At 55.1% G+C, this 22,800-nt stretch overlaps 10 protein-coding genes across 10 annotated transcripts; 3 read left to right on the top strand and 7 right to left on the bottom strand.

Annotated features, from left to right (window-relative positions):
* Window positions 1-174: 174 nt before the first annotated feature.
* On the top strand, window positions 175-765 carry BDP55DRAFT_748554 (uncharacterized protein; the record flags this gene model as incomplete). The annotated part of the gene is made up of 1 exon (XM_060580591.1): window positions 175-765. The coding sequence occupies exon 1, from the start codon at window positions 424-426 to the stop codon at window positions 763-765; it is 342 nt and encodes a 113-aa protein (XP_060427586.1). The 5' UTR covers window positions 175-423.
* A 419-nt stretch (window positions 766-1,184) lies between these two features.
* BDP55DRAFT_613795 (uncharacterized protein) lies at window positions 1,185-3,013 on the top strand (the record flags this gene model as incomplete). The annotated part of the gene is made up of 7 exons (XM_060571230.1): window positions 1,185-1,373; window positions 1,445-1,679; window positions 1,741-1,881; window positions 1,936-2,053; window positions 2,109-2,177; window positions 2,231-2,257; window positions 2,317-3,013. The coding sequence occupies 7 exons, from the start codon at window positions 1,185-1,187 to the stop codon at window positions 2,747-2,749; spliced, it is 1,212 nt and encodes a 403-aa protein (XP_060427585.1). The 3' UTR covers window positions 2,750-3,013.
* Window positions 3,014-3,042: 29 nt separating this feature from the next.
* Window positions 3,043-5,529, bottom strand: BDP55DRAFT_669664 (high-affinity methionine permease). Its single transcript, XM_060575311.1, has 7 exons — window positions 5,144-5,529; window positions 4,815-5,054; window positions 4,578-4,749; window positions 4,057-4,515; window positions 3,870-4,006; window positions 3,551-3,803; window positions 3,043-3,447 (listed from the first exon to the last, which is right to left on the bottom strand). Exons 1-7 carry the CDS (start codon window positions 5,418-5,420, stop codon window positions 3,204-3,206), a joined length of 1,782 nt encoding a protein of 593 aa, XP_060427584.1. The 5' UTR covers window positions 5,421-5,529; the 3' UTR covers window positions 3,043-3,203.
* Window positions 5,530-7,702: 2,173 nt separating this feature from the next.
* On the bottom strand, window positions 7,703-9,318 carry BDP55DRAFT_556273 (putative Zn(II)2Cys6 transcription factor; the record flags this gene model as incomplete). Its single annotated transcript, XM_060569567.1, has 4 exons — window positions 7,703-8,325; window positions 8,400-8,692; window positions 8,771-9,025; window positions 9,131-9,318. The coding sequence occupies 4 exons, from the start codon at window positions 9,316-9,318 to the stop codon at window positions 7,703-7,705; spliced, it is 1,359 nt and encodes a 452-aa protein (XP_060427583.1).
* Window positions 9,319-9,366: 48 nt separating this feature from the next.
* Window positions 9,367-9,957, bottom strand: BDP55DRAFT_521480 (uncharacterized protein; the record flags this gene model as incomplete). Its single annotated transcript, XM_060567774.1, has 1 exon — window positions 9,367-9,957. A coding segment is annotated over one exon (591 nt), but the record flags the coding sequence as incomplete, so codon positions are not given.
* Window positions 9,958-10,098: 141 nt separating this feature from the next.
* On the bottom strand, window positions 10,099-10,989 carry BDP55DRAFT_219578 (uncharacterized protein). The gene has a single exon (XM_060566066.1). The coding sequence runs from the start codon at window positions 10,753-10,755 to the stop codon at window positions 10,240-10,242; it is 516 nt and encodes a 171-aa protein (XP_060427581.1). The 5' UTR covers window positions 10,756-10,989; the 3' UTR covers window positions 10,099-10,239.
* Window positions 10,990-11,680: 691 nt separating this feature from the next.
* Window positions 11,681-14,798, bottom strand: BDP55DRAFT_556013 (fungal-specific transcription factor domain-containing protein; the record flags this gene model as incomplete). Its single annotated transcript, XM_060569544.1, has 4 exons — window positions 11,681-12,070; window positions 12,203-13,340; window positions 13,652-13,839; window positions 14,511-14,798. 4 exons carry the CDS (start codon window positions 14,796-14,798, stop codon window positions 11,681-11,683), a joined length of 2,004 nt encoding a protein of 667 aa, XP_060427580.1.
* A 2,505-nt stretch (window positions 14,799-17,303) lies between these two features.
* On the bottom strand, window positions 17,304-18,073 carry BDP55DRAFT_633854 (uncharacterized protein; the record flags this gene model as incomplete). The annotated part of the gene is made up of 2 exons (XM_060572608.1): window positions 17,304-17,624; window positions 17,879-18,073. The coding sequence occupies 2 exons, from the start codon at window positions 18,071-18,073 to the stop codon at window positions 17,304-17,306; spliced, it is 516 nt and encodes a 171-aa protein (XP_060427579.1).
* Window positions 18,074-18,182: 109 nt separating this feature from the next.
* BDP55DRAFT_219565 (uncharacterized protein) lies at window positions 18,183-19,232 on the bottom strand. Its single transcript, XM_060566065.1, has one exon. It carries the CDS (start codon window positions 19,058-19,060, stop codon window positions 18,281-18,283), a length of 780 nt encoding a protein of 259 aa, XP_060427578.1. The 5' UTR covers window positions 19,061-19,232; the 3' UTR covers window positions 18,183-18,280.
* A 1,417-nt stretch (window positions 19,233-20,649) lies between these two features.
* Window positions 20,650-21,285, top strand: BDP55DRAFT_633853 (uncharacterized protein; the record flags this gene model as incomplete). The annotated part of the gene is made up of 1 exon (XM_060572607.1): window positions 20,650-21,285. One exon carries the CDS (start codon window positions 20,650-20,652, stop codon window positions 21,283-21,285), a length of 636 nt encoding a protein of 211 aa, XP_060427577.1.
* Window positions 21,286-22,800: the final 1,515 nt, after the last annotated feature.

Here is a 22,800-nt window from a genome sequence, read left to right as displayed (position 1 = left end):
TGGTTTCCACCGTCCCGTTTTAATCTTGGCATGCATGCCATGTCTTCCGACTGGCAGACCACTAGATCCTTTCATGGGTCAGTGACACCCTCCCGCCCGATGCCGCCAACAACAACCTTGTGGTTTATTTCTTTCTTTTTCCTGTGCCGCTGGGTTCTTCAACCGAGGATCATGCACAGATTCCCTCTTTGGATCGATGGCCGACGTCGAAATCCATTCATCTCCCCTCTTTTTCCTCGGCGCGATACAGTTTACAGCGTGGCTTTGGGGACTTACGAATTACTGCTGCCCGATTGGGGTGACAGGATCAATATCGCTCCTTGACGCCACTTCTTGCCAGCAAATAATCCCGGGATGATTGCTGAAGATATGTTTGCTCTCATGCCCGATGTATCAGTCATATTCTATCTAGATAACTAGGAGATGGAGCTGGAACTGACTCTCCTCTGCCTCGCCTCCGGGTGCTCGACGGTACTGCAAGTTTGCCACAAGGTGGCACGTAATGTGGGAGGCATCCATGTGGCCCCCGAGAGATCCTTTACACTCTTTTCATTCTACATCCTGCCCACTACCTGCTTAGCCGATCCTGTGGGTGCAGCACATTGCATCCGTCGATCCACTTCTCTGCAAGGAAAACTCCGGTACAGAGTTCTCGAAGAGACAGTAATTGTGCAGTCCCCTCGCGAACTCGGTGCCAAATTCCAAGCCGCATGTCAGTGGGCTGATAGGGACGGATCAAACTCCCTGCCCTGGAACGCAGTCTAGAAAGGCACAGCGTATCACCTTCCCGAGGCAGACTGGAGTGGCAGCATGAAGAATCAATCCCCTTTTGTACGGAGTCCTATTCTGTCACCCAATGATGCTTCCTCTCACAGTCCCCAAGTCCCCGTTGCGTGATCTCCTTGCATCCCTCCAAAAAACCCCGTCAGTACCGCGTGCGTGGTTACTGCAGTGTGGCCCCCGTGGATCTGGTTTCATCTATTCAGTTCCTGTTTTCTCCTACAGAATTGATTAAGAGCCCCCAATCTGCAGTGCCGAAACGGAACAGCAAGATTGTTAAAAGAAACCGCAGATCCCCTCGCTGCTCAATGTGCCCACTCTCCTGAATCTTTGTGGCTTTCTTCGACTCCCCTCTCACCATCTGTGCGTCTGTTCGACGCCGCGCAGCCGCGCCATCCGCCGTAATGTCTTCGACGTCCAGCACAACGGTCATCGACCCGGGGCGTGCCAAGGAAAGCAACACGGCCATGATCCTGGCCGTGACGGGGACTTTTCACGCTCTCGCTCTCGTCTTTGTCGTCCTCCGAACATATACCCGCGCCGCTATCGTGAAGACGATAGGCATTGACGATTACATGATGATCATGTCTACGGTACGCCATCTCCAGAAGGCCAGGTTACTATGGTACCAGGACGACAAGGGCAGCCATGCTAACTTGAGCAGCTCTGTGCGCTGGGCGGGGGCATGGTGATCTTCATTATTCAGGCTTTCTACGGACTTGGCAGACACAAAGACACCATCAGCAAGCCGGACCAGGTGTTCTTTTCCAAAGTCGGCTTCTTTCAATCGATTATATCCGCCATTGCCGCTCTCGCGTTTCTTAAGATTTCCATTGCCTTATCACTATTACGACTCAGTAAAAACAAGTGGTACTCGAGATCACTATGGGCTTTGATCGGTACAATATCTACCCAGCCCTATACACAGTGGCGACTGAACTTGATCTAACATGTCATTAGCATTCGTGGTGCTTTATACGATCATGGCGTGGCTTAGCTTCTTCTTGTATTGTAGCCCGATGGAGGGGTATTGGGACAAGAGTCTCAAGCCAAAGTGCTACAACATCAAGTTGTTTGTAAACTTTGCGCTAATCAACACTGGTGAGATGAGACTATATTCTTTTCTTCCCACTTTGGAAGCTAATCACAAGCCAGCGTTCAACATCTTCACCGATGTCTGCTTTGCATCACTCCCCATTCCGATCATCTGGGTCTTGCAAATGAAGTTGCGCACGAGGGTGTATCTAATCGTCGTTCTCAGTTTAGGATACTTGTAGGTCTTGCCCCAGTCTACGCATAGGCCAACCACCAGAGCTAATCCATTCCAGGGCTGTTGTCATGGGTATCATCAAAGCCGTTTATCAGATTGCGCAACCAGGCAGCAAAGATGGAACCTTGTAAGTTCTTAAAGTGCTTGCTGAGAACAACGAGTACTGATATGTGTTTCCAGCTACCAAAGTATCCAGTTTTGGGGCTTGTAAGTCGTCGCAATGTCGACCGTCAATAACAAATCAAAGCTAACGTACTTTTCTACAGCCTCCAACTGAACCTCGGCATCATCGCCGCTTGCGCGCCAGCAATAAAACCCCTCGTTGGCCGCGCCCTCAAGATATCTTCAAGCCGTCACTACAACAGCGATAACCTCTACGAAAACCGATATCCCACGGGACGATCCGGCAGAACGGGAAACATCACCACGGGCACCGCTCGGAGGCAGGGCTACAGGGAGCAAGGAAGCCAGGGGGCGCCAGACTACGAACTCGAGGACGGACCGTTTTCACCAAGTCCAGATTTCTACCGTACGACCATAAAAGGTGGAAATAATACTCCAGCGGCAGTTGCTGTGTATCAAAAGAAGAACAGTTTTGGCGACAGGTCGGGAAGTGAAGAGTTGATTCTGGAGGCGGGGCATGGGTTTGGGGAGAATAAAGGTATCATGAGGACGACTGAAGTGCACATCCAACGCTGAGTAGCAGTGGTTGAGGGGGGCTAACATGGCTTGGCTTCCGAAAGATGATGGATTATGAGGATATACGATTGAACACGCTTGAGCCGACAATCATTTGATATGAGCTCGTGATTTGACTCCGACTACATAGAGCTTGGATATGAGGGGTCTCCAGCCATTGGCTGTTGAGAACATGATGACTCAAGTACATGCACCGAGAAATAGACCTTTGAAGAAGATCTACGTCTCCGAGACGTCAGAGACGTTGTAGAGTTTTGATCACGTATGACGCAAGTAGGAGGTGCTAAATCAAGCAAGAATATATGTTGACAAGGGCCAACGTTCCACGACTAATACTATGTGCTACTGCTACCACGAGTACCTCCTTCCTTTCTTCATTGGGCAGACCCTAAGCACACCTAGACAGAAAGACCTTCCGTCCAAAGGCTTGCCAAACATCTGTGTATCCCAAAACTCAGATCCCCTTTTCGTTGGAATTGCCGGAATCAAGTTCGGTAGTAACGTGTCGCCGCCTCAAGTTGCCCGCCTCATCGTGCACATCATCCCACGCAGCAAGCTCAGCCTTGGGAACTCTGACCAAGCGATGCGTATTGGCGCCGTTGGAATCAACCTCGACAATCTCCGTGCGGATCTCGTATCCCAACCAGCGAGGGAGCACGTACATCCAGAAGACGTAGTACAGAACGCAGAGAATGATGCTAACAGAACACAAACCAGGTCAGTGAAATTCTCCCCATTTCGAATCCAAAATCTGTCTCAATAACACCCAGAAAAGAGTTGGACAAGGAAGGGTTTACTCACATGCCGATACCCACGACACAGTACGTGGCATACCAAAAGCTGACACTTCCAGCGTACGGACCACCCTTTGGCGGCCACCATGGCATTGCCAGGACAAAGACCTGGATTGCGAGGAAGAAGATGACGACGAAGTCCCAGGCACGGAACTCTGAGCGACTGATTCCGGAGCGCTGGCGACGGCGTCGGAGGACGAAGACGCCAAAGGTCATGGCGAAGTTGAATATTGCGCTAGGGTAGCTGGCCAGATCGATGACTGAGGTTAGATGTTAGCGGAAGGCTCATAAGGTGACACCCGCATATTCTGATGATGAGATCATACCGAAAGAGAAGGCATCGCCGGCAGGGGGTGCGACGATCATGATGAAGGTCATTGTCCACTTCAACATGTACGGACCCAAGGGTGTTCCAAAGGGCTTGGTTGAGACCCAGAAGTTGGTGAAAGGAAGAACACCTTGTCTACATCCTAAAGTCAGCAACAGTTCAACCCAGAAAGATAGCGTACCTACCGTCCAATCTCACGAATCATACGCGAAGATCCTATCAAGACAGCCAACAAATTCCCAAAAGCACTCAACAACACCAAGAAATTCAACACATTCGCAGCAGCCTTGCTCCCGCCAAACAACTTTGAAAAGAACACCGCCGCCGCAATCTCGCTCGCCTCCTTGAACTCAGCCTTCGGCACAGCAGCAAAGTAGGCAATGTTGCAGAGCATGTAGAGGATCGCCACCGTCATCAGCGAAATGATGCCGTTCTTCTTCAGGGTGGGAATCGGGTTTTTGATCTCGTTGGTCATGTTGAAGGCGTTGTAGTAGCCAGCGTACGAAAAGATGATGCTGACGAGGGCGCTGGAAAGGTCGTTTCCGTTGCTGGTTGTGCCTTCGAAGGCGTTGCGAAAGTTTGCTTTCGGTTCGGGGATGTGTTTGATGTTGCCGCCTAGGACTACGAGGCCTGCTATGGAGATGCTATGAGGGGGTGAGTGTTAGTTGCTGTGGGAAGTTTGGGTTGAGTTTGGGCGATCACTGACAAGACGAGGGTGAGGAGCTTCAAGACGCCGATGAAGTTCACGAGCCAGAGGGAGTATCTGTTATGTGCGAGGACGCAGATGACGGCGAGGGTGTAAGCTGCGATCGCGACGCCTCGCATCTGCCACTCTGAAGGCGTAATATCGGCCATTCTCCACAGGTATCTGGATAGAACTATCAAGCTGTCAGCCTTTCTTTCGCGACTCGACATAGATCCTCTCCACGTCATGTTTACTTGCCGACTGCATTGCTACTGCTGAACGATAGAATCACCGACTGGACCGCAAAAGCGACGGGGAAGAAGTGCTTCGGGCGAGGGTACTGCTGCTCCAAGTAGACAACCTCCGAACCACTGCGGTTGGGGAAGTAACTGGCCAACTCGAGATAGACGCTGAAGCCGGCCGAGGCCATGAGGAATCCAATCACCCAGTACATCAAGGCGAGACCAATTGAGCCCGTCCTGTTGAGAATACTAGCAGCTATACGATGATAAGGTTAGCAGACCATAACTTCCGAGGCATGCTCCGATGGACTTGCCACAGGGGCAATAGGGCCAGTGCCAACTTACGAGTAGAGAATACACCAGTCCCAACCATCATGTTGATATTCAAGAAAATGATAGCCAACCAGTTGACATGGTATCCCAACGGCGACTCCGCTTCGACAGGAGCACCAACAGCCTCCTGATACGATGGCTTGGAGCCATTACCTCCCTTGACTCTAGTATATGCGAGATCACCATCGTGAATAATGGACGGCTCAGAGTCGCTAGCCTCAGGGTCGGCGCGGACAGTCGCGTCGGCGCCGCCCGACTTGTCGCTCGGAAACAGCCTCGAAAATACCATTGTCAAAGTAGTCGCTCCCAAGCTTCTACGAAAGATGATTTGATCGGCTGCCAGTGAAGTACGACGGGGCCACAGGTGGCACGTGAATGAGGACCCGGGTGAGTTCGGAGAGGCCAAAGAGGTGACGGATCTCCAAAGAGAATTCTACGTGAAAGCTATGGTCGCGTGAAAAATATATACAAATGTCTCCCCACGTCGTCCTACAAGTAGTGCCCTCCCCCATCTATCTCCGATTCATGTTCGCAGGCATCATGACGGGGGTACCAAATCACACAATCGATATCTCTTGGCCCAATATTCCTGATCCATGCTTCCAGCTAGCTTGAGTGCTTGACAAGTCGACATTGGTCACCTTGGCGTTGGGGAAAACTCAAGAGGCACAGAAGCACGCAATGAAGAAGGGTCAGGTCCCTTGAACTTTAGGAAGTCCGGCCGGGTAGGCCGACCTGGGCGCGCGGCTGGGCTAGAGCTGAAGCTGGTGCAAAGTGACAGCCGTTGCCACCCCCGTCCTACGCTACATGCCGACATGCGCGATTGTAACGTCCCAACAGCGATGGAGAAACTTGAGGTGGAAAGGCGAACGGACGGGTTTCCCCGACCCAAGGGGACCACCGCGGCTCGCCCCTAGTCTCTTCCCTTCCTTGGAACCGTGAACGTCCGTGGATTCGCTCAAATCGGATGTATTAGGACTTGCATTACCCGCGCCGAATCCACCCCCGCGCGGCGTGTCCACTGGTTTTGTGGATATCTGTTGGTAGGCTGCGATGGAGTAACACCGAGGGTAAATGACGACATCCGATATCTGGTACCAACGCTCTGGTAGTTGAGGATAGCTCCGCGCCTAAAGTGGTATACGAGGCACAGCAAGTCTTCAGCTGGAGCCCGAGAAGCTATTACATACAAAGGAGGAATGGTTATTGGAGGCGGTAGTTGGTCTGCGACTGCATAGTCCGAGGTTCTCGCGATCTTGAAGGGGACATTGGTCCTGCTCGTGCCATCTGGCGAATGCTTCTGACTTTAGCCACGCGCTGCAATGACTCCAATGAGAGAGAAAAGCAATCATATTCTGGTCTAGAGCCGCAAAATTCAACTCATCCGCCTCTTGATTTTCCCTCCGTCGCATCACCATCCCAAGATGGATATGCTAAGAGTCAAACACGAGGAGATCATTGCGTGAGGCAAGACTTGGCCGACCATCCCCTTGATATATCATCTCTCAACAGCTCACCAAGACATCACTTAATTACGGCGTAACCCAACCATGATTCCACCCTGCCAATAACGCGGTAATTTCATCGCGTCAAATGGAAGCTTGGCAAGCGCCTCAGAGCAACGATCTGTAAATCCGTCCCTGTACCCTTGGTGCAACGGAAAAGCCGTTGATATCGACAGAACACCTTAAAACGCCATCAAGCCAAGGTTTTCTTGGGACACCCATTATATGCAACTTACCTTCCACGAGAGGATAAGACGCGTGGATTTTCGGTTCCTTTCAAGCTTGGGGTACATGTCGACATCGGGCCGCTCGATAGCGCCATCGAATAATCCCGGGAAAGAGGCGCCTTGGCCAACGCCCGCCAAGCATTCGATGGAAACTTTGGGGTGGAATCATCTGACCGGCCTAGACCACGCAGAACAGAATCGTTCACACAATTTTGAGGGATATTGTGGTAGCAAGACGAGGGCGTGATAACAATTAGGCGGGTGAATAAAAGTCCGGCCTGCCCGCGTTTCGACGCTTTCACCTCCGTCGAGGCGAATGTCGCAACATTTATCATACTAATCGAGACCGACGGGCTTTGAGGTCTCGAGCAGAGAGACATCAGGAGACCACAAGACGACGCCTAAAGTATTCCATTCATCCATTTCTTAACAAACCTTGGAGAGACTAGGATCCGACGTGTCTATGTCAACCTCATGCTGGGCCTTTCCTCGTAGTCGTCCACGATACCATGTGATCCTCGTCATCACTCAGGCAAAAGTCACCAGAGTCCAGCATCAACTCTTTCAAGGTATCCAGTCTCATTACAATATGCGACAGACGTACAGAAACTCGTACACCCAATCTCATCTTATATCCCAAAGAGTACATCAAGTACTCATCCCAACCAATCAAGGAGCGGTGATACGAACCCATGACCGAATCTCCCACTACCAACGCCAGACTCGAAAGTCCAAACCCAACCCAGCCCAGCCCATGCCCATGTTATACTCATGATACATCCTTTCCCATCATCCATCCATCCAGTACACCAAAAAACACACGCACCCAACAAACCCCCCTAAAAATCAAACGGCGTAAAAATATCCGTAAACCACCGATTATCCATCAAGTCCAACCCAAACTGCCCCAACTCAACCTCCCCAACCCCAGCACCACCACCCATCCCACCCCCAAGCACCCCCGTCCCATCAACCCCCGCCGCCGAAGGCGCATCAACCTTGGCCAACGGCGCCATAGCAGCCTCCCAAGTCCCCTTGAGCCCCTTAATCGTCTTCACAGCTTTCGCAAACGCATTCCCCTCCTCCACATCAACATTCAGCCCAGCCTCGCTGCAAACCCTCGTAAACCGGTCCCCAATCTCGTCGAGCGTCGCAATGAGATCAATTGTTGATCGCACGCTCGCACGGTCCCAGACGGGGTCTTCGAGCACCGAGAGGCGGTAGAGGGCGATGGTGCAGTGGGAGAGCTGGGCGAAGGTGAGGAAGGGGGTGGTGTAGTAGGCCGCGGGCGGGAGGGTGAGGAAGTGGTCGAACCAGGCTTTGACGGCGTGCAGGCAGGCATACAGGATGTCGAGGCGGGCTACGTCGGGGAGGTTGGCTGGTACACAGGTGCCTGTCTTGTTGGAGAGGGCGATTTCTTGGATAGAGAGCTCTGTGCAGTGGAGCTGGGCGATGATTGTGTCTGGTAAGAGGTGTTAGAAAAGGATTGCTGCGAGGAGATGAACCCGAGACCGATACGAAAAGGTGAGAACTGACCTGTGCTTTGAAGCTCTGACGGCAGGCTCTGGATATGTTGCTGGAGCTGCCTCTGGAGAAGCTTGACGTACATGGCAGGCGGCGTCTTGTGCGCATCCACAATGTCGAACGTATTCTCGGGACGCCATGCCGCGGAAAGCTTGCCGGCCTCCTCTTTAAGCAGCTGCATCCTAATCAGTGCGACGAGGGTCTGGTCTGAAGGCGATTCGGGCTGCTCGTCAAGAACCTGCAGACACTCGTCCATGTGCGGTGTCCAGCGCAAGGGATCCATCTTGCCCAAGAAACTCGCGACACTACATGGGGAGTCAGCCTCGCGGTCTCAGCCTGTGCCGATTGTTGTCGACCAGATAAAGGGGGATCGGGGGACGTACGCTGATGAGATGAGATAACACGCAACCACAGCCCTCCGCTGCTCCATCGTCCGCGGCATCTGCGACTTGACATACAAAGTCTGCCCCACGGCCCCAGTCTTCTCCCTATCAGCCCTCTCCTGAGCAGCCTTCCAGCAAAGGAAAGGGTTCAAGTTGTCCAACGGGTCGCGGGACATTCCCAAGTCGAAGATGAGACCAATCGCAATCTGACAGAACAAGCACATAAACGGCTTATTCCCAAGCTGGTGATTCGCCCTAAAAACAGACCTAGAACGTCAGCGACAACCAACCAAATTCGTAGCCATCTCATCAAGAGCAGAGGGAGAGAGAGCAGAAAACACGAACGTGACTTGAACTGACCATCCCAGAATCACCAACAAACCGAGCAAGTAATCAATACTCCTCTCATTCTCAACGAGCAGCTTATGGCTCACAATCTGCCGCACCCGCTGCCCCAGCGCAAGCTGCTGGCTCGACACCCTCGACGCGACAGTCATGATGCAGATCCACAGAAACGGCCTCTCGCCGCGCAGCTCCTCCGCCGTCATCGTGGCCTTGAAGTGGAGAAACGGGAAATACTTTAGGTTTTGACCGCGGAACGCCTCAAACAGCGCCTCCGCCTCGTCTGGGGAGGGCAGCTCGTCGCCGTACCCGGGTTCCTCTGGGCTAGCAGTCTGCGTCGGCGTCGGCAGCGAAGCCCCTCGGTCCCTGCGATCACTCTTGCCAAAATGCTGCGTTGAGTCGAATCCCCCACCACCACCACCACCGCCGCCGGCGCCGTGCATATCTCCCATCTCAGAAGACTGCCTTCTCGCCGCCGCCGCAGCAGCAGCCGTCGAAGACGAGGAGGAAATAGACCCCCCAGAAAGATGAACATCAACCCCCAAATCAGACGACAAGTTCGGCCTACCCGACTGCCTCAGCAGCGTGACAAGCCCATCAAGCTTCTCCTCCAGCTGCGCGGTCCGGCTAGACGGCGGCTTCTTGGAGCGCTTCCGGATGGGGTTACTCGGCTGGCACGACTTGCCGAGCCGGTGACACCGCTCGCAGGCCCCACCGACGGGGCGGAGGATGCATTTGCACTTTGCGCGGGAGCAGTTGGTGCAGGCCCGGCCGTAGGGTGCGGCGATGCCGCCGTTGACCGACTCGGCGGCCGCCGAGTCGCGGGTTTCGATCCCCGTCGGCATCCGGGATTCGATTTTGGGGAGAGGCGAAATGCCCCCTGTACCGTATGCCGGTTAAGAAAGCAATGTAAAAAGAGGATAAGGTACTCCGTAAGGTACTCCGTAAGGTACTCCGTAACTGCAGGGCTTTGCTTTCTTTGGTAAGCGGGCCGAGAATCCGGAAAGCCTTGCCCCGGGGTTGCGGGCGACAAGCGGACTTGGTTGAGGGGCGTATGTGTTGCGTGATGGTCACGGTGGTGCCAGGCCAGGTCCCGGGGTTGGTGGCGGGCAAAAAAAATCGCCCTGCTAAGCTTTCCGGCTGCAGGCGATCAATCTCTCGCTTGTGTGTCTTTCTCTCTGTATCTGTTGTCTCACGATATTCGCAGCCAACGAAACAACACATACACACACACCAAGCGTTGGACGGGCTTCAGATGTCCGTTTGGTATCGCAAATGCCGTTTGCGTTTGGATGGAGTGCAGAAAGTGTGAGACCAACGAGAAGGGAAGTGGGAAGGGGGAACAATGAGCGATGGGTGAACAGGAGAGGATTGGACTTCGAAACCCGCCGGGTTTGGGCCTTGGAAGGTGTGGGCGACGTTCGAGGACCTTGCGGCATTGCAGGTGGGCGAACGGAGTTCAAGGCAAAGACGTTGAAGTCCGGCCGCTTCTGCTGACGACAGCCTCCAATGTTGTCATGCCGGCTGGAGGTGATCCTGAGGCTTGCATGTGGCTTGCGTGTGGCTCTCAGGCGGGGACAGGGATATGAGTTGAGCCGAACGCCGAAGTCCGCTTCCGCTTCCTGCCCCACTCCTGGGCTCATCCACTAACAAACTCAGGCCGCCTGCCAGGAACGCTTTTACCTGTTTGCGTACCTTGGAATAAGGTCCATATGTTAGCTACATCAGCCTTACACGATCTTTAGCACCTCGGGAGACTTGTGAGATTGGGTTTCGATCTCGACTCTATTCGGTATTACGAACGAATCCTGGAGACATGTCGAGTGCCAATACCCCGGTATGAACCTATGAGATTTTGCTCAATGGGGATGAGTGAAAAATACGCGCCCCCTGCTAGTGACGAAACCTTTTTCTCACATCTGAAATAAAGGTCTACAGCGACGGCGATTGCGGCAGCGTAGAACACATGCGGCCAGAGAATTGAGAACGGCACAGGTTCACATGAGATGTAAGACAAGATATAGTGTGCCATGGGTATTCGATTAAAAGTTACCATGCAACTCGGACCTAACGCCATAATGGCTGCTTTTTACTAACGCAGCATAACCTCGAATGAGGCAATCACAAGATCCTCAGATCTTGCTTCATCGCAGGAAAAAACATAAAGATCAACGACTCCGTAGAGCTGGCCGCAGCCTACCGTTGACGAACCACCTCCAACGCCGAAATGAGAACTCATTACTTTCCTTCCCACAGGGCAAGCACATCAACTGCTCCCAATAAAGGGGGCTAATGGAAGTGTTACCCCTGAATACCATAATGCCCCAGACTTGAAGTCCGCATCACGACCACCACACTACCCACCCCGCCTAGGTATCAAAGCACATTCATCCTACTCAGGAACGATTTCGAGAGACTGCCCGGCGCAAGAACAAAAAAGACATCCGCGGGGTATTTATGTCGTACTGTACAATGTGTCGGTCTGAAATTGTGCCGAGGCGTGGTCGTGTTTTGTTAATAGAATCGGAAGTCTCTTCATCAGCGGGTCAAGTTTGATCAAGAGGTGAGTCAAACTCCACCACCCATGAAGGCGGCGAGGTCGTCGAGCTCAAGCAACTGTCGCTCGAATGCGGAGCAAAGTTCGCTAGCCGTCATATCCTGGGGCACAGGAGCAGCAGGCTCGGCCGAAGCCACGCCGTTGCCAATAGGAGGCTGAGAAAGCATCTCGGTGGACTGCTTGATCTCGGCCTGCTGAGGAGGAGGCGGGCTGACAGAAGCCGGCGTACCAACACCGCCGGAACCGCCGTTGATGGTAGTAACACCAGGGCGACGCGGCTGAGGCGCGGGTGGCTCGCTCTCGCGACCGCTCTCACGGCCACTCTCGCTCACAGAGGCAGTGTGGTTGTTGGCCGGAGCCGGAGGAGCGGGGACGCCGGTGCCAGCGTTGGAATTGGAGGTCTGATCGTAGTCCATGGCGTCAGGGTTGGTGTCTGGGTTCGAGGCGGCTTCGTCCTTAACAGACGCCTGGTCGGCAGGGGGGGCGCTGGTCGGAGGAACAGAGGTGCCTGCAACACTGGGGCTGCCAGCGACAGCATCATTGCCCAGCACTCTATGCATGACGGCAAGGTGACGCAGCCACGAGCTGATCAGTGGCCATGTGTCGACTCCATCCTGCATGAAGTGGAGGCCGTCGCGCACAATATGCCCAGCAGTCTCGACCGCATTAGGGGGGGTCAAGCCCTTCAGAGACAGGTAGGCCACAGTGGCACTGGCAGTGAAGGATGAGAAGAGCATGAAGATGGGGAAGCAGATAATGCCCTCCTTATCAAACCCGGTCTCGAGAGCAGTGAGCATAGCGATGGTGCTGTGGCACGAGGTAAAGAGCCTATCAATGATCTCGTGGCACTGGGGGGTGAGGCGCCAGCTCTCCAAGTTGAAGCCAGGCGCAGTAACATACTGCAGCAGGCGACGGCGATTGATGAAGATGGATGCGCAGTGGAGCATGCAGTGCAGCATGGCATATGTGAAGCCAGAGCCCATGGTGATATGAAGGTTGATCTGGCCGGGCTTATCGACATACTGCATCGACAGAGAGGTGCGGAGGCGCTCAATCTCACCCATGAGAGTAGTGCAGACATTGTCATTGAAGGTCTCCGTGGTTGTGGTCATCAACATCTGGACCACGTCGCGCCATATGCGAGTGGCCATGACAATCTGACCAAACTCGCCGACCTCGTCGGTGCGGGAGCCAGAAGGCATCCGAGACGGGTCTGAAAGGTTGATGGTCTGGACATAGACGGCGTTGCCAAAGGCAAAGTTCATGTCGGAGCAGGGCAGAGAGACATCAGCCGTGTCGTTGGCAGACAATGCCGGCTGGCGGCCGGGCGTGCTAGTAAGCAAGCAGTCGAGAATATACAGCAGCCACAGCACACGGCGGAACGACTCGTCCTGAAGGAACCTATCGGCATCACTGACGGCCGCATGGTGGCTGTGCAGAATGCGGTACATCTGGACCATGCGACTAGCCTGGCCCAAGTAGATGTAAGCACGAACAGCATTGCGGGAACCCCACTCGTGAATGATGATCAAGCAGATGGCCTGGATCTCAGCGAGACTTGGAGTGTCGAGGTTCTGGTTGATGATGCCCATGGCCTTGGCTGCGAAGTGCTCAGCAGCACCAGTAGCACCGGACTGCCCGCCATAGCGTCTAATCAAGGTAGGGGAGCTTCTGTAGGAGGGAGAACAAAGTTAGCCGGGGGGGGTGTTCGTCAACCTAGAGTTCGCTATTGTGCGTACAGCCGGCACGACGACTCAGTCGGGGCCAAAGACAATGACCACAATGAAGAAGGTGGTGACACTTTCGGCCCAAGTCCGGACAATTGGAGCTAAGCGAGCCGACACGAGACTTCCGAACGGAAGGCCGCGCCACCCACAAAAAAAAAAAAAGCCGGACATTGCGGGGGGGACGTGGTGAAACACCAAAACAGGGAGGAAATTGGGAAATCGGGGAACGGAAGACCCGAGAGCAGGGGTACGTACCGAGCGGCGCAGGTGAGCAGCGCGTAAATGAGGGCCGGGTCCAGAGAGGCGTTCTTGAGCTGCTGGATGAACGAAGGCTTGTGGAAAGCAACGCAGGCCGGGTACGTCTTGGAAATGACGCGTTCGCATTCTTGGATGAGCTCCGGTGTAAGTCTGGCGGGAATGAAGTCAGCATTCGTGGTTCCTTTCTTTTTGCGCCCGTGTTCGGGGGGCGTGGAACAAGATATTCCGGCGACTGGCCCGGATGAGAAGAAGAGTGGAGTGTCAAAAGTGGCGGAGACGGGGATGTGACTCGGGAAATGAGGATGGGGAGAGGGGAGGATAGTAGTACGGGTACGCGAAAATGGATATTGAAAGCTTGTGGGATTAAGGGAAAGCCCGCCGTCAGAAGGCGGCCCCGAGGCCAAGCTAGCGGCGGTGGGAGATGCCGTCTGTTGGAGACGAAACGCCGTCTTCGGGAAGATCGAAGCAATGGCAGACAAATCTTGGGGGGGGAAAAGAAACAACAAGGGGGAGAACACTTGGGCAGACGGAACAAAAGGGGGGGCAGAGAGAAGAACAAGAGATGACCGCGCATGTGTGATGAGGAAGGAAACGAACAGGCCACCGCGCCCAGGCCGCATGCAGTAGGGGGCCGAGCTCCCTCCCTGGTCGGCGGCGGTGGGCGGCGACACAGCCGAAAGACGAGAATAGCACACCCGGCACACGGCGCGCAAGGCAACTAGGTGCCAAGCGCCAAAAGTGTGCGCCGCACGAGTCTGGGACAAGGCGACGGAGGCAGTAGATGAGAGGACAGGCAGATGATGGAGATGCTGCATATGAAGAACAAGCTGTCAACTTACTTCTCGGGAGTCTGAACGTGACGAGACGAGGTCGAGGCCGGGTTGGCGGCGCGCACATCACCGGCCGGAACCGAGGCAGGCAGGCTCTCACGCGCAGGGCGATGCGCGGCGGTATGACGGGCGGGCGACTGGCCGTGATGATGGGCCATGGACTCGGAGGGCAAATAGCACTCGTGCATACCCTTGGCGCAGTTCTTGCAAGGAGCGCGACCGTTTTCGTAGACACACTTGGTTTTGCCCTTGCGACAGCGCACGCAGGCGCCGCCGGCTCGGAGGGCGGTAGACCGCACAACGCTGGCCGACATGGTGCGGTACTGTGTGAGGTTGAATGTGCTGTACAGTAGTAGAGATGTGAACCGGTGTTGATAGAGTAGCAATGTCGCTTGGTGATGCTAAGATCCGTTGTCTTCTGTCTACACAGGGGCAGAGCAGCGCAGGGAAAGAGAAAGAGAGTGCGCCGACGAGAAGATGAGAGCGGTACGGAGTAGGGTTTGTGTGGTGAAACCCAGATGCGCGTGGTCAACCGGAGGTGGATGAGTAGACGCGACGCGATCACTTCTTGATCCACTCAAGGGTGTGAGAAGAGCTTGCTTGGATTGTGGGATGATGTCGTGGTCCCAGTAAGGTGACGTTCCGCAGAAGTCACGGCGATGGTCGGCGTCAGGAAGCCGGAGGGTTGACAAGGTGAAGTTGAAGAAAGGAGGAAAAGAAGGGAAAGTTCGGAGATGTCAGGGTCGCGGGAGGAGGAGTGTTTTGTTGAGGGGGGCTCCGGAAGAGAAGAGAGTTTTGGGGCCGGGTGACGCAGAGAAAAGACGACCCGTCGCGCCGAGATTATGGAGAAGGGTGGCTCCAGAAGGCGAGACCCCTAGGCAGGAGGTAGCGGGCGAGGGCGGGCGGCGGCGTCAGGCCCAGGAAGGAGGCAGACGCGATGGGGGAAAACGCCCACAGCGGCCGATGCCAACGGGGTAAAAGGGTCGGACTTGAGTGGACTTGGATCCGGAACGACTTCGGGAGATGGTGGTGAAGTTTGTTTTATTGAAAAGATTGACGTTGTGATGTGTTTTGGGTACTGCCAGAATTTTGCTGTGGTGGAAGACGAAGAAAAGAGAATCGGAGGGCACGGGTCGGCCGCGATTTCTCGGTGGTGGGCGAAAAATCCGGGCGGTGGTCCTCAGGTTTCGGTGGTTGGAAGAGGAGGAAGGAAGGAGTGGAGTACGAGGGATGGGGAGGGGTGTGTAAAGAGGAGGTAGGGGGTGTGGTAGGGCAGAGCCTGGACGGGAGAGAGGGCATGCCGCGCGGAGGGCAAGCGGGGGAAATAATGAAGTATCCCGTACCTTATGACGGTAAGGTACAGAGGGAAAGAAGTGGAAAAATCAGACTTGGATAAAGGGAATGTCATGTAAAATGATGTAAATGGTCTTGGTCATCAGACACAGGAGAAGATGATATTATCTAAGGTAGGCGAAAAGAATAAAGAGGTGGACGTCGTAGATGGGGGGAAAATGGAAAGACAGGCGGAGGTGGACGACCTGAGGAAAGAGCAAGAGGGAACCGGCACACGGGTAACGGGACGTGGACACGGGGGAAGGAGGCGCACACGGCGTGAGTTGAGGTGAGGAAGGCGGGCGGGCCTCGGCCTCGCATTCGTTGCAACTGCCCTGCGCGCACTTGAGTCCCTGACTTTCCTCTCCCCCTCTCCCCATTTTCTCTGGTCGTGGCTTCTGATTATTATTTCATCCCGCTGCACCTGGCTACCTACTGCTCCTTCCATGAACCCGAGCGAGAGTGGGGGAGACGGCGACAGAAACTGAAGGAGGAGGTCTTACGCCCCGAATGCGACGGACGGATGTCGCCAGATGGTCGCCTCCACTCAGGGCTGGCCAAGCTCGGTGCGGGTTGGGAAGTTACGGCCTGCGGAAGCGGGAGCAGTCGGCGGACTTTTTGGGAAGGGGAAGGGGCAAGGTGAATGAAGGTGGTGGAAAGTGCAAGACCTGAGTGAAAGAGTGAAAGAGGTGAAGAGTGAAGGGGGGTGGGTGTGGGGGTTAGGGGGAGTGTCTGGAACAGCCCGAGTGGAAATGGAACAGTACGGAGACACAGGTACCTACGGATACCGTACCTAGGTATTTCCATAACCTCGGGGGCAGGCGCGAAAAAAAATGGCATTCGGGAAAGAGAAAGAGGCAGAGGCAGAGGCAGAGGCAGCGGCAGAGACATTGGACAAGTGACCGCAGGAGCTGCCTGCTTGCCCTGGGCCATCTCACCAACTGTCCACAGACGGGCGGGCCTGAGGTTAGGGTCTTTGCTGAAGTTTTACGGGCGGATCGGCTGGTGGTGCCGGAGCTGAATGAGGAGAGACGGAAGGAAACCAGGAGCGAGGGGACCCACTCTGCCCATTCTGCCTTCCGCGTCAATGTCCGTCACAGGGAGGTACATGGCCGGTACTCATAAGCCCGGGCTTTCATTCCCCAACATCAAAGTACCGCCATCTTCCCCCCCCCCCCCTTCCAGGTTCCAGGTTGCCCGTGTCTGCCTTCCCTCCAAGTTCCATCAAATCGGTACCTGCCTCAGCGTCTGCGCGCTTGCGTTGCCTGACACGCCTGCCCTGAGAATCTGGCATGTTCTCCTGCACCCGCGGCAGGCACCTGGTTCAGGTCTCTTCCAAATGCTCCTTCTCTCTTTTTTTTTTAATTTTTTTAAAAAAAAAAAAAAAACTTACATTGAACAGTTGATATTGAAGAGAAAGAGCGATAAAGAACCTGTGAACCTTCCCTTTGGTTGGAGTTTGTCCTCTGCCTCTCGTCCCTCTCCTCTCAAGCTCTCCTCCAAGCTTCACTCGACGCGACCATCATGGCATTTCCAATAGTTCTGCCCAATCCACAAACGCACAAATGAAGTTCCCCCTCCCAGCCCCAGCCCGGCTGTAGCCCGAAAGCCAAAACGATGCGCATACTTCGTACAGTCTCGACACAGTGTCTGCGGCATACGTCCCCGATACATTTCGCGTCTCGCATCCATCCGTCCTCTGCCTCCGCCGTCAACCGGTCGCAATCCCGTTCGTTTGCAAGCCCAGCGAATTCGCCGTCCGTCTTGTGGGCAGACCGTCCCTCCGTCTCACCATGTTCCCTTGCGACCTGCGCCGCCATTCCATACCGTTACAAGAAATGCGCCTCTCTCCCGCCAGGCTAGTCAAACAGCCTCAAAAGACGACTCTCCTCCTGTACTGGTAGCACAACCAACGTGGGAACGAGTCTTGGCTGACACTGCACCTCCTCCGAGCTTGTCATTCGGACCCGACATGTCCCAAGGTACTTCCCACTGCCCTGCGACAATGCCGGGCCCGCCGATTGCTACAGCGCTTTCGCCTCGGCAGCGCAGAGTCACATACCCTGCCAGGCCCGCGGCACACCGGGCATTGGCCCACACCGCAATGAGAAGTGCGGACAGCGTGATCGGGCCATGTCCACTTGGCCTGACTTGCACCGTTCAACGACATTGGACACCCGGCAGAGAGAGAGAGAGAGAGCCACAGGCTACAGGGCAACAGGACCGCGGACGAGAGCGAGGTACAGTGCAATGCCATGGTCCATGGTTCATGGGGGCGTGGACGACAAACGCCGCCGGGCGGGCCTGGAATCGCCGCGCCCCCCCTGGTCCTAAAGTCGGCATTGCACCCTCTTCCAAGTACCTTTCCTCTACCTTGGGGCTTGGCCTCCCCCAAATTCCACGGAGCGCCCAAACCCGACCGGCGGCTACAGGGCCACGCCAGCTTGCCCGTCCCTGATCAAGATCACCGCGCCGCCAACTTCCAGCGGAAGATTGGCCCCCCTCCCGAATTTGTTTCTCGCAGACACGGCGCGACAGGGCGCTTTCGTTGGACGCTTCGCTCGTGCCTTTGAACACTTCTTTGACGGCACGGCCTCTCCCGATCGAGATCAAGAGGGGCCGGAGACGCAGCAGCAAAACTGTTAATTTGCATCCATTCTCGCTCGATGGTGCTTCTGACTTCGCCGGCACTACACGCTCTGCTGCGCGGAGGCGATGCGCTGCTCAAAGACCCAACAAGCTCGTCATGATATGAGTTAGGGCGGCATGTAGGCGTGGCCCCCCTATCATTTCGGGCAGGATGTCGAGTCGACTTTGGCAATCCCCACTGCCAACAGGGCACGTTGCGGTCAAGTCTCTCCTTTCTCCTTTGCAAACGTGCCACAGGCAGTGTCGTCGTCGATGCTCTACCTGTTGGCAAGTTCGAATACTTCAGGACATTCGGTATTGCCACGATGCTGCAAGATGTCTCTGGTATGTGGGATAGCCAGTTGACGGCTCGTCCCGGCCATCGGGCTGGCCTGGAACAAGAGACTGGCACGCTGGCCGAGGGTCGAGGGTCGACGCGGCTGTTGCTTCTGTGTACAAAAGACAAAGGGCAATGCCGGCAAAAGCTGCCGCCTCGTCCGGGCCTGCTAGGCAACCTGTTCCGTCTTCGCTCCGTGGGCATCCACCCATCACGCCCTCGCCCCCAGTTTTCACCATGGAGCTGCAATCCCGACAGTGTCCAGGACTCCAGCGCCATCTCGTTCCGGCGACGCGCCAAATTTCTGTTTAATCAAAATCGACTTGCCCGGGCCTGGACCTAGAGTTTTCCCTCGCTCGCTCCCCGTGCTGAAGCGGACTTGCGCAGGCGACGCCCCCCGCCCCACCCCGGCCGTTTCTTCGTTTCTGTCCGCATCGTCAACATTTTCTGCAGCAAAGGCATGTTGCGGCCTGCTATTATGTCTTACGTCAGGTTCTCACTGCGTCAAAGAATGGATCTCAGACTATGCACGACACGAATCCGACTTTGGTACCATACGTTTGGTAGCCAGGCACAGAGGGTCAGGAAGTTGACAATACCTCTTTCCCGTGACATCAGGGGCAATGCCCTTGTGCACCGTCACTATGCTGAGTACGAGACCAACCCGAATCGAAGGCCCTGCGGTGCCTCTCACGTCTCGACTACCTCTGCTTCGGTGCTGTGATCGGGGGATGCAAGACCTAAACAACACAGTGTGGCATAGCCGGTGGGCGGGCCGCGCAACCTTTCCCAGTGTATGCTCCGGCTCATTGGGGGCTCTCTACAGGGCCGTTCAGGCTCTACGGCACTCTATGGCAGTGAAGAGCCGAATGTCTCTCAAGTCTAGAAAGCTGCATCGGATTTCGCTACGTTCATCTTTTTCGACCGGGGAAGCGCGTCGTGTCACATTTGTTCTGCGGAGCATCTGAACACACTCTCTCTCCCGGTGACCGAAGAAAGCCTAATCCAGATTCCAGACTTCTCGGCAGATATCCAGACGGGGCTGGCGGCTGCCGTCGTTATCCACCCTCTCGCTCGTCCTGTTCCGACATATTCCTCGGTTGAGGAGAATCGCGACATTGGATACCGGGTCTTGACTGCATTCACTGGAGCATCTGTATTCCCCCCGTTCCTTGGCGAGATGCTTCATTCGTGCGACTTCGGACATGGTTCTGTGAGCTCGCGGCCGAACTTCTGGGGGTGATTTTGCTCTCACTCGCCGTAGTGTTGCCGGCAAGCCTGGCCAGTGCGGATGTTTCCCTCTCCCTGCACACCCCCGACCCGGCGCGTGCCAGTTCACTTCAGCCCAGCGTGCCGGTCCGCGGCACAAACAAAACGAATTGTTGAACACTTGCACCATACGGTCTGTTACCGAAGCAGCGTGATCTGAAACCCAACATCCGACACACTGTACGCAATTGTGTGACCTCACAGTCTTTCTCTAGAACCAAACGAACGTCGCTGCAGTGTAGCACTGTCTTGTTCGACGGTCTGCTGATTCAAATCGCGATGGTGCCCGACGGAAGCAATCAGCGGTTTGATGTTGGAACATCCCACCGTCATGCCATGGGGCAGACTCCAGAGTCCAAAGTCCAGCTCCAACGACAGCGCGAGAGCAGCTGTCTGTCAGTGGTCACTGCAGTTGCGCTATTTTCCCCCCAACTGAAGCGCTGCGAGGCGGACGGGTCAAGGGCTTCAACCAAGTTGTAGTGTACAATGTAAGCTGATGTCGCTGACGACGCCAGGCTGTTTTCTCCGTGTATTCCGGAGGTTGCGTCCACTTTTCCTGCCCCTGCTGTCTCCTCCCGGGACCTCTGCTCAGCGCTACCATGCCCGGAGTTGATGTCATTTCCCACCATACCTCCGCCTTGGTGTCGCTCTTCTGCCCCGTATTGTCTTGGGAAGATGCACGTTGGTCCGGCGCTTCTGCCCCCTTGTCTCTTCTGTCTCCCGAGTCTCGCAAACGGCCGTGGGCACATAGGTGTGGTATCCGTACACATACCACGGGATCTGCACGATGGCATCCAGCCTCCTGGAAACGCCGTCATCTTTGTCTTGCGGGCATCAGAATAAAAGGTGGAAAGAATGGATCAACCGGGTCACTTGGTGGAACGGGAGCCGAGGGAAGCGCAAAGACTACGGAAGACAACCGACAGTCCACCGCGGTCAGATCTACTGGGCTGATTACCAAAGCTGGTGAATCAAACCAGCCGAAACAATGGCATTTCTCTTTCTCTCACACGACCGGCGATCAGTGCACCGACCAGGGTGGGTGGCGTTTTGGCCTTGCGGCCTTGCGGCACATTGAAAGAGTGGGGTCTTCTTCCGGAATCACTTCCGCCGGTTTCCGGACCACCGGCGCTGGTGAGATCCACTCGGTGAAGCTTAGACGCCTGAGAAGCCACACCGATCCCCCGCAGCCGAGCAATCAAATTCCCTCGAGTCCGCGGTACATCAGCGCGTGACGGCCGCGAGCGACACTCTGGTTCGACTCGTCTCCCGTTTTTTCTCCGTAAATCTTTCGTGGTGGGTAAGGTAGCTATCAATACCGAATATCAAGGCCACGGAGTGGCATAGCAAGGCCTCACATTACCTCACTCGCGCGCGCCCGCGGGATTGGTTCCACATTGTACGGCCGAAGAAAGTCCCGTCCCCGTGTGTGGCACCATCCGCTGCCGCCCTCCTCCTTGAAAAAAGCAACATCCAACAGCCAACGGCGGCCAAGAGAATCTCGGAGTTTGAACGGCATTCTTGTTTTTCACACCCCTGCCAATCGCACTCTGAAGCGGATGTCGTACTCGGCTGATCTGTGACGTATAGAGTGGCTCTGTCCCCCGCAACTTTGATTACTGGAAACTTACATCGCTGTTGGCTGTTCCGGCTACGACTTTGGCTGTTGGAACAGTATCGCAAATGCTGCGATGAACTGCGAGGCAGCGTGTTGAAGGATGATGTTCACTTGAGGAGCTGCTTGCGAAAGCATCTATTTGCACTGAACCGTCGACCGACCCAAGTAAGAACTGGAAATTTCCTTGCACGTCGGCGATAAACACAAAAGCCGAAAGTGGATCCTGCGGGGCCCTCCAGAGGTTAAGATTTCTCGGCCCCTCCGGCACCCGCCCGGATATGTCAGCGGGATGCTGCTGACATCCGTTCTCCGACAATGCCGGCATTGCCAGCAATCATAACCACAGCCCGCCTCGTTATATGATGGACCGCCTTGAATCCGGCGGCTGATTAAAGACACTACTTTGCACTTTCTCCGCCTTGCACCGTGTCTCGATGGAGAATGTTAGCAATTGTCCCCCGACTCGGTCGAATGAAGGACGTGGATCACATCTTTCGGCCGACAACGGGCTTGCGGTCCTCCAGGTTTAACTGATAGAGCTTCGCATCTTTACATTGAAGATTCCTTACGTCCAATTGGACAGTAATGACTTACTCTTGTTACCTTTCGTAAATCTTGCTAGAGAAGCCAGTCCAGGAACACCTGAATTGACGCAAATAGTTACGGGCCCAGGCCAACTCCGCAATCGCCAGGACACAACGCTGTAAACTTTCCTATTTGGAATATACACTGCCTTCCTACATCGGATGAGGAACAGGCCTTCGGGACATCCGAGTTGAGCCCGGCGACATTATCGCCGACATCCCGTATATGTTCGAGTACAGGAACATCTCTGGGGGTTCTCACTTTCAGTCGGTTCGCCTTGCCGGTACGAAGTGATCTCATCACCTCCTTGATACGAACCCGCTCCACTGGGATCAGAAGCGAACGGACACCCAGGGGCTAAGGATATAGCGCTGCTGATGCCAGTCCAACTATTGCTGTTTAATATGTAATTAGTGTCCACGGCAGGACGGACGCTTATGTCGCTCTTGTCGTGTAGGGCTAGCTCTCCAGATCATGGCCAGCACCCCCGCACTCCCGGAGCCGGGCGGCAATGCCGGTGGGGGCTTGCCGTTCCATCCCAAAAGTC

This window comes from Colletotrichum godetiae (assembly GCF_030913485.1).
Source record: "Colletotrichum godetiae strain CBS 193.32 chromosome Unknown BDP55scaffold_30, whole genome shotgun sequence".
In the NCBI taxonomy this organism is placed as follows: domain Eukaryota; kingdom Fungi; phylum Ascomycota; class Sordariomycetes; order Glomerellales; family Glomerellaceae; genus Colletotrichum; species Colletotrichum godetiae.
Note: the sequence above shows the minus strand (reverse complement) of the source record. Positions and strands in the feature narration are given on the sequence as shown.

What these genes read in the sequence shown, in the direction of transcription:
- BDP55DRAFT_669664 (XM_060575311.1), bottom strand. Translation starts at nt 5,420, where the DNA reads ATGGTATTTTCGAGGCTGTTTCCGAGCGACAAGTCGGGCGGCGCCGAC. An exon ending in AAGCTCCTCACCCTCGTCTT is followed by an intron (nt 4,516 to 4,577) that starts GTCAGTGATCGC and finishes ACCCCCTCATAG; the next exon opens with CATCTCCATAGCAGGCCTCG. An exon ending in CGGCGATGCCTTCTCTTTCG is followed by an intron (nt 3,804 to 3,869) that starts GTATGATCTCAT and finishes ATCTAACCTCAG; the next exon opens with TCATCGATCTGGCCAGCTAC.
- BDP55DRAFT_219578 (XM_060566066.1), bottom strand. Translation starts at nt 10,755, where the DNA reads ATGAGCCCAGGAGTGGGGCAGGAAGCGGAAGCGGACTTCGGCGTTCGG.
- BDP55DRAFT_219565 (XM_060566065.1), bottom strand. Translation starts at nt 19,060, where the DNA reads ATGGCGCTGGAGTCCTGGACACTGTCGGGATTGCAGCTCCATGGTGAA.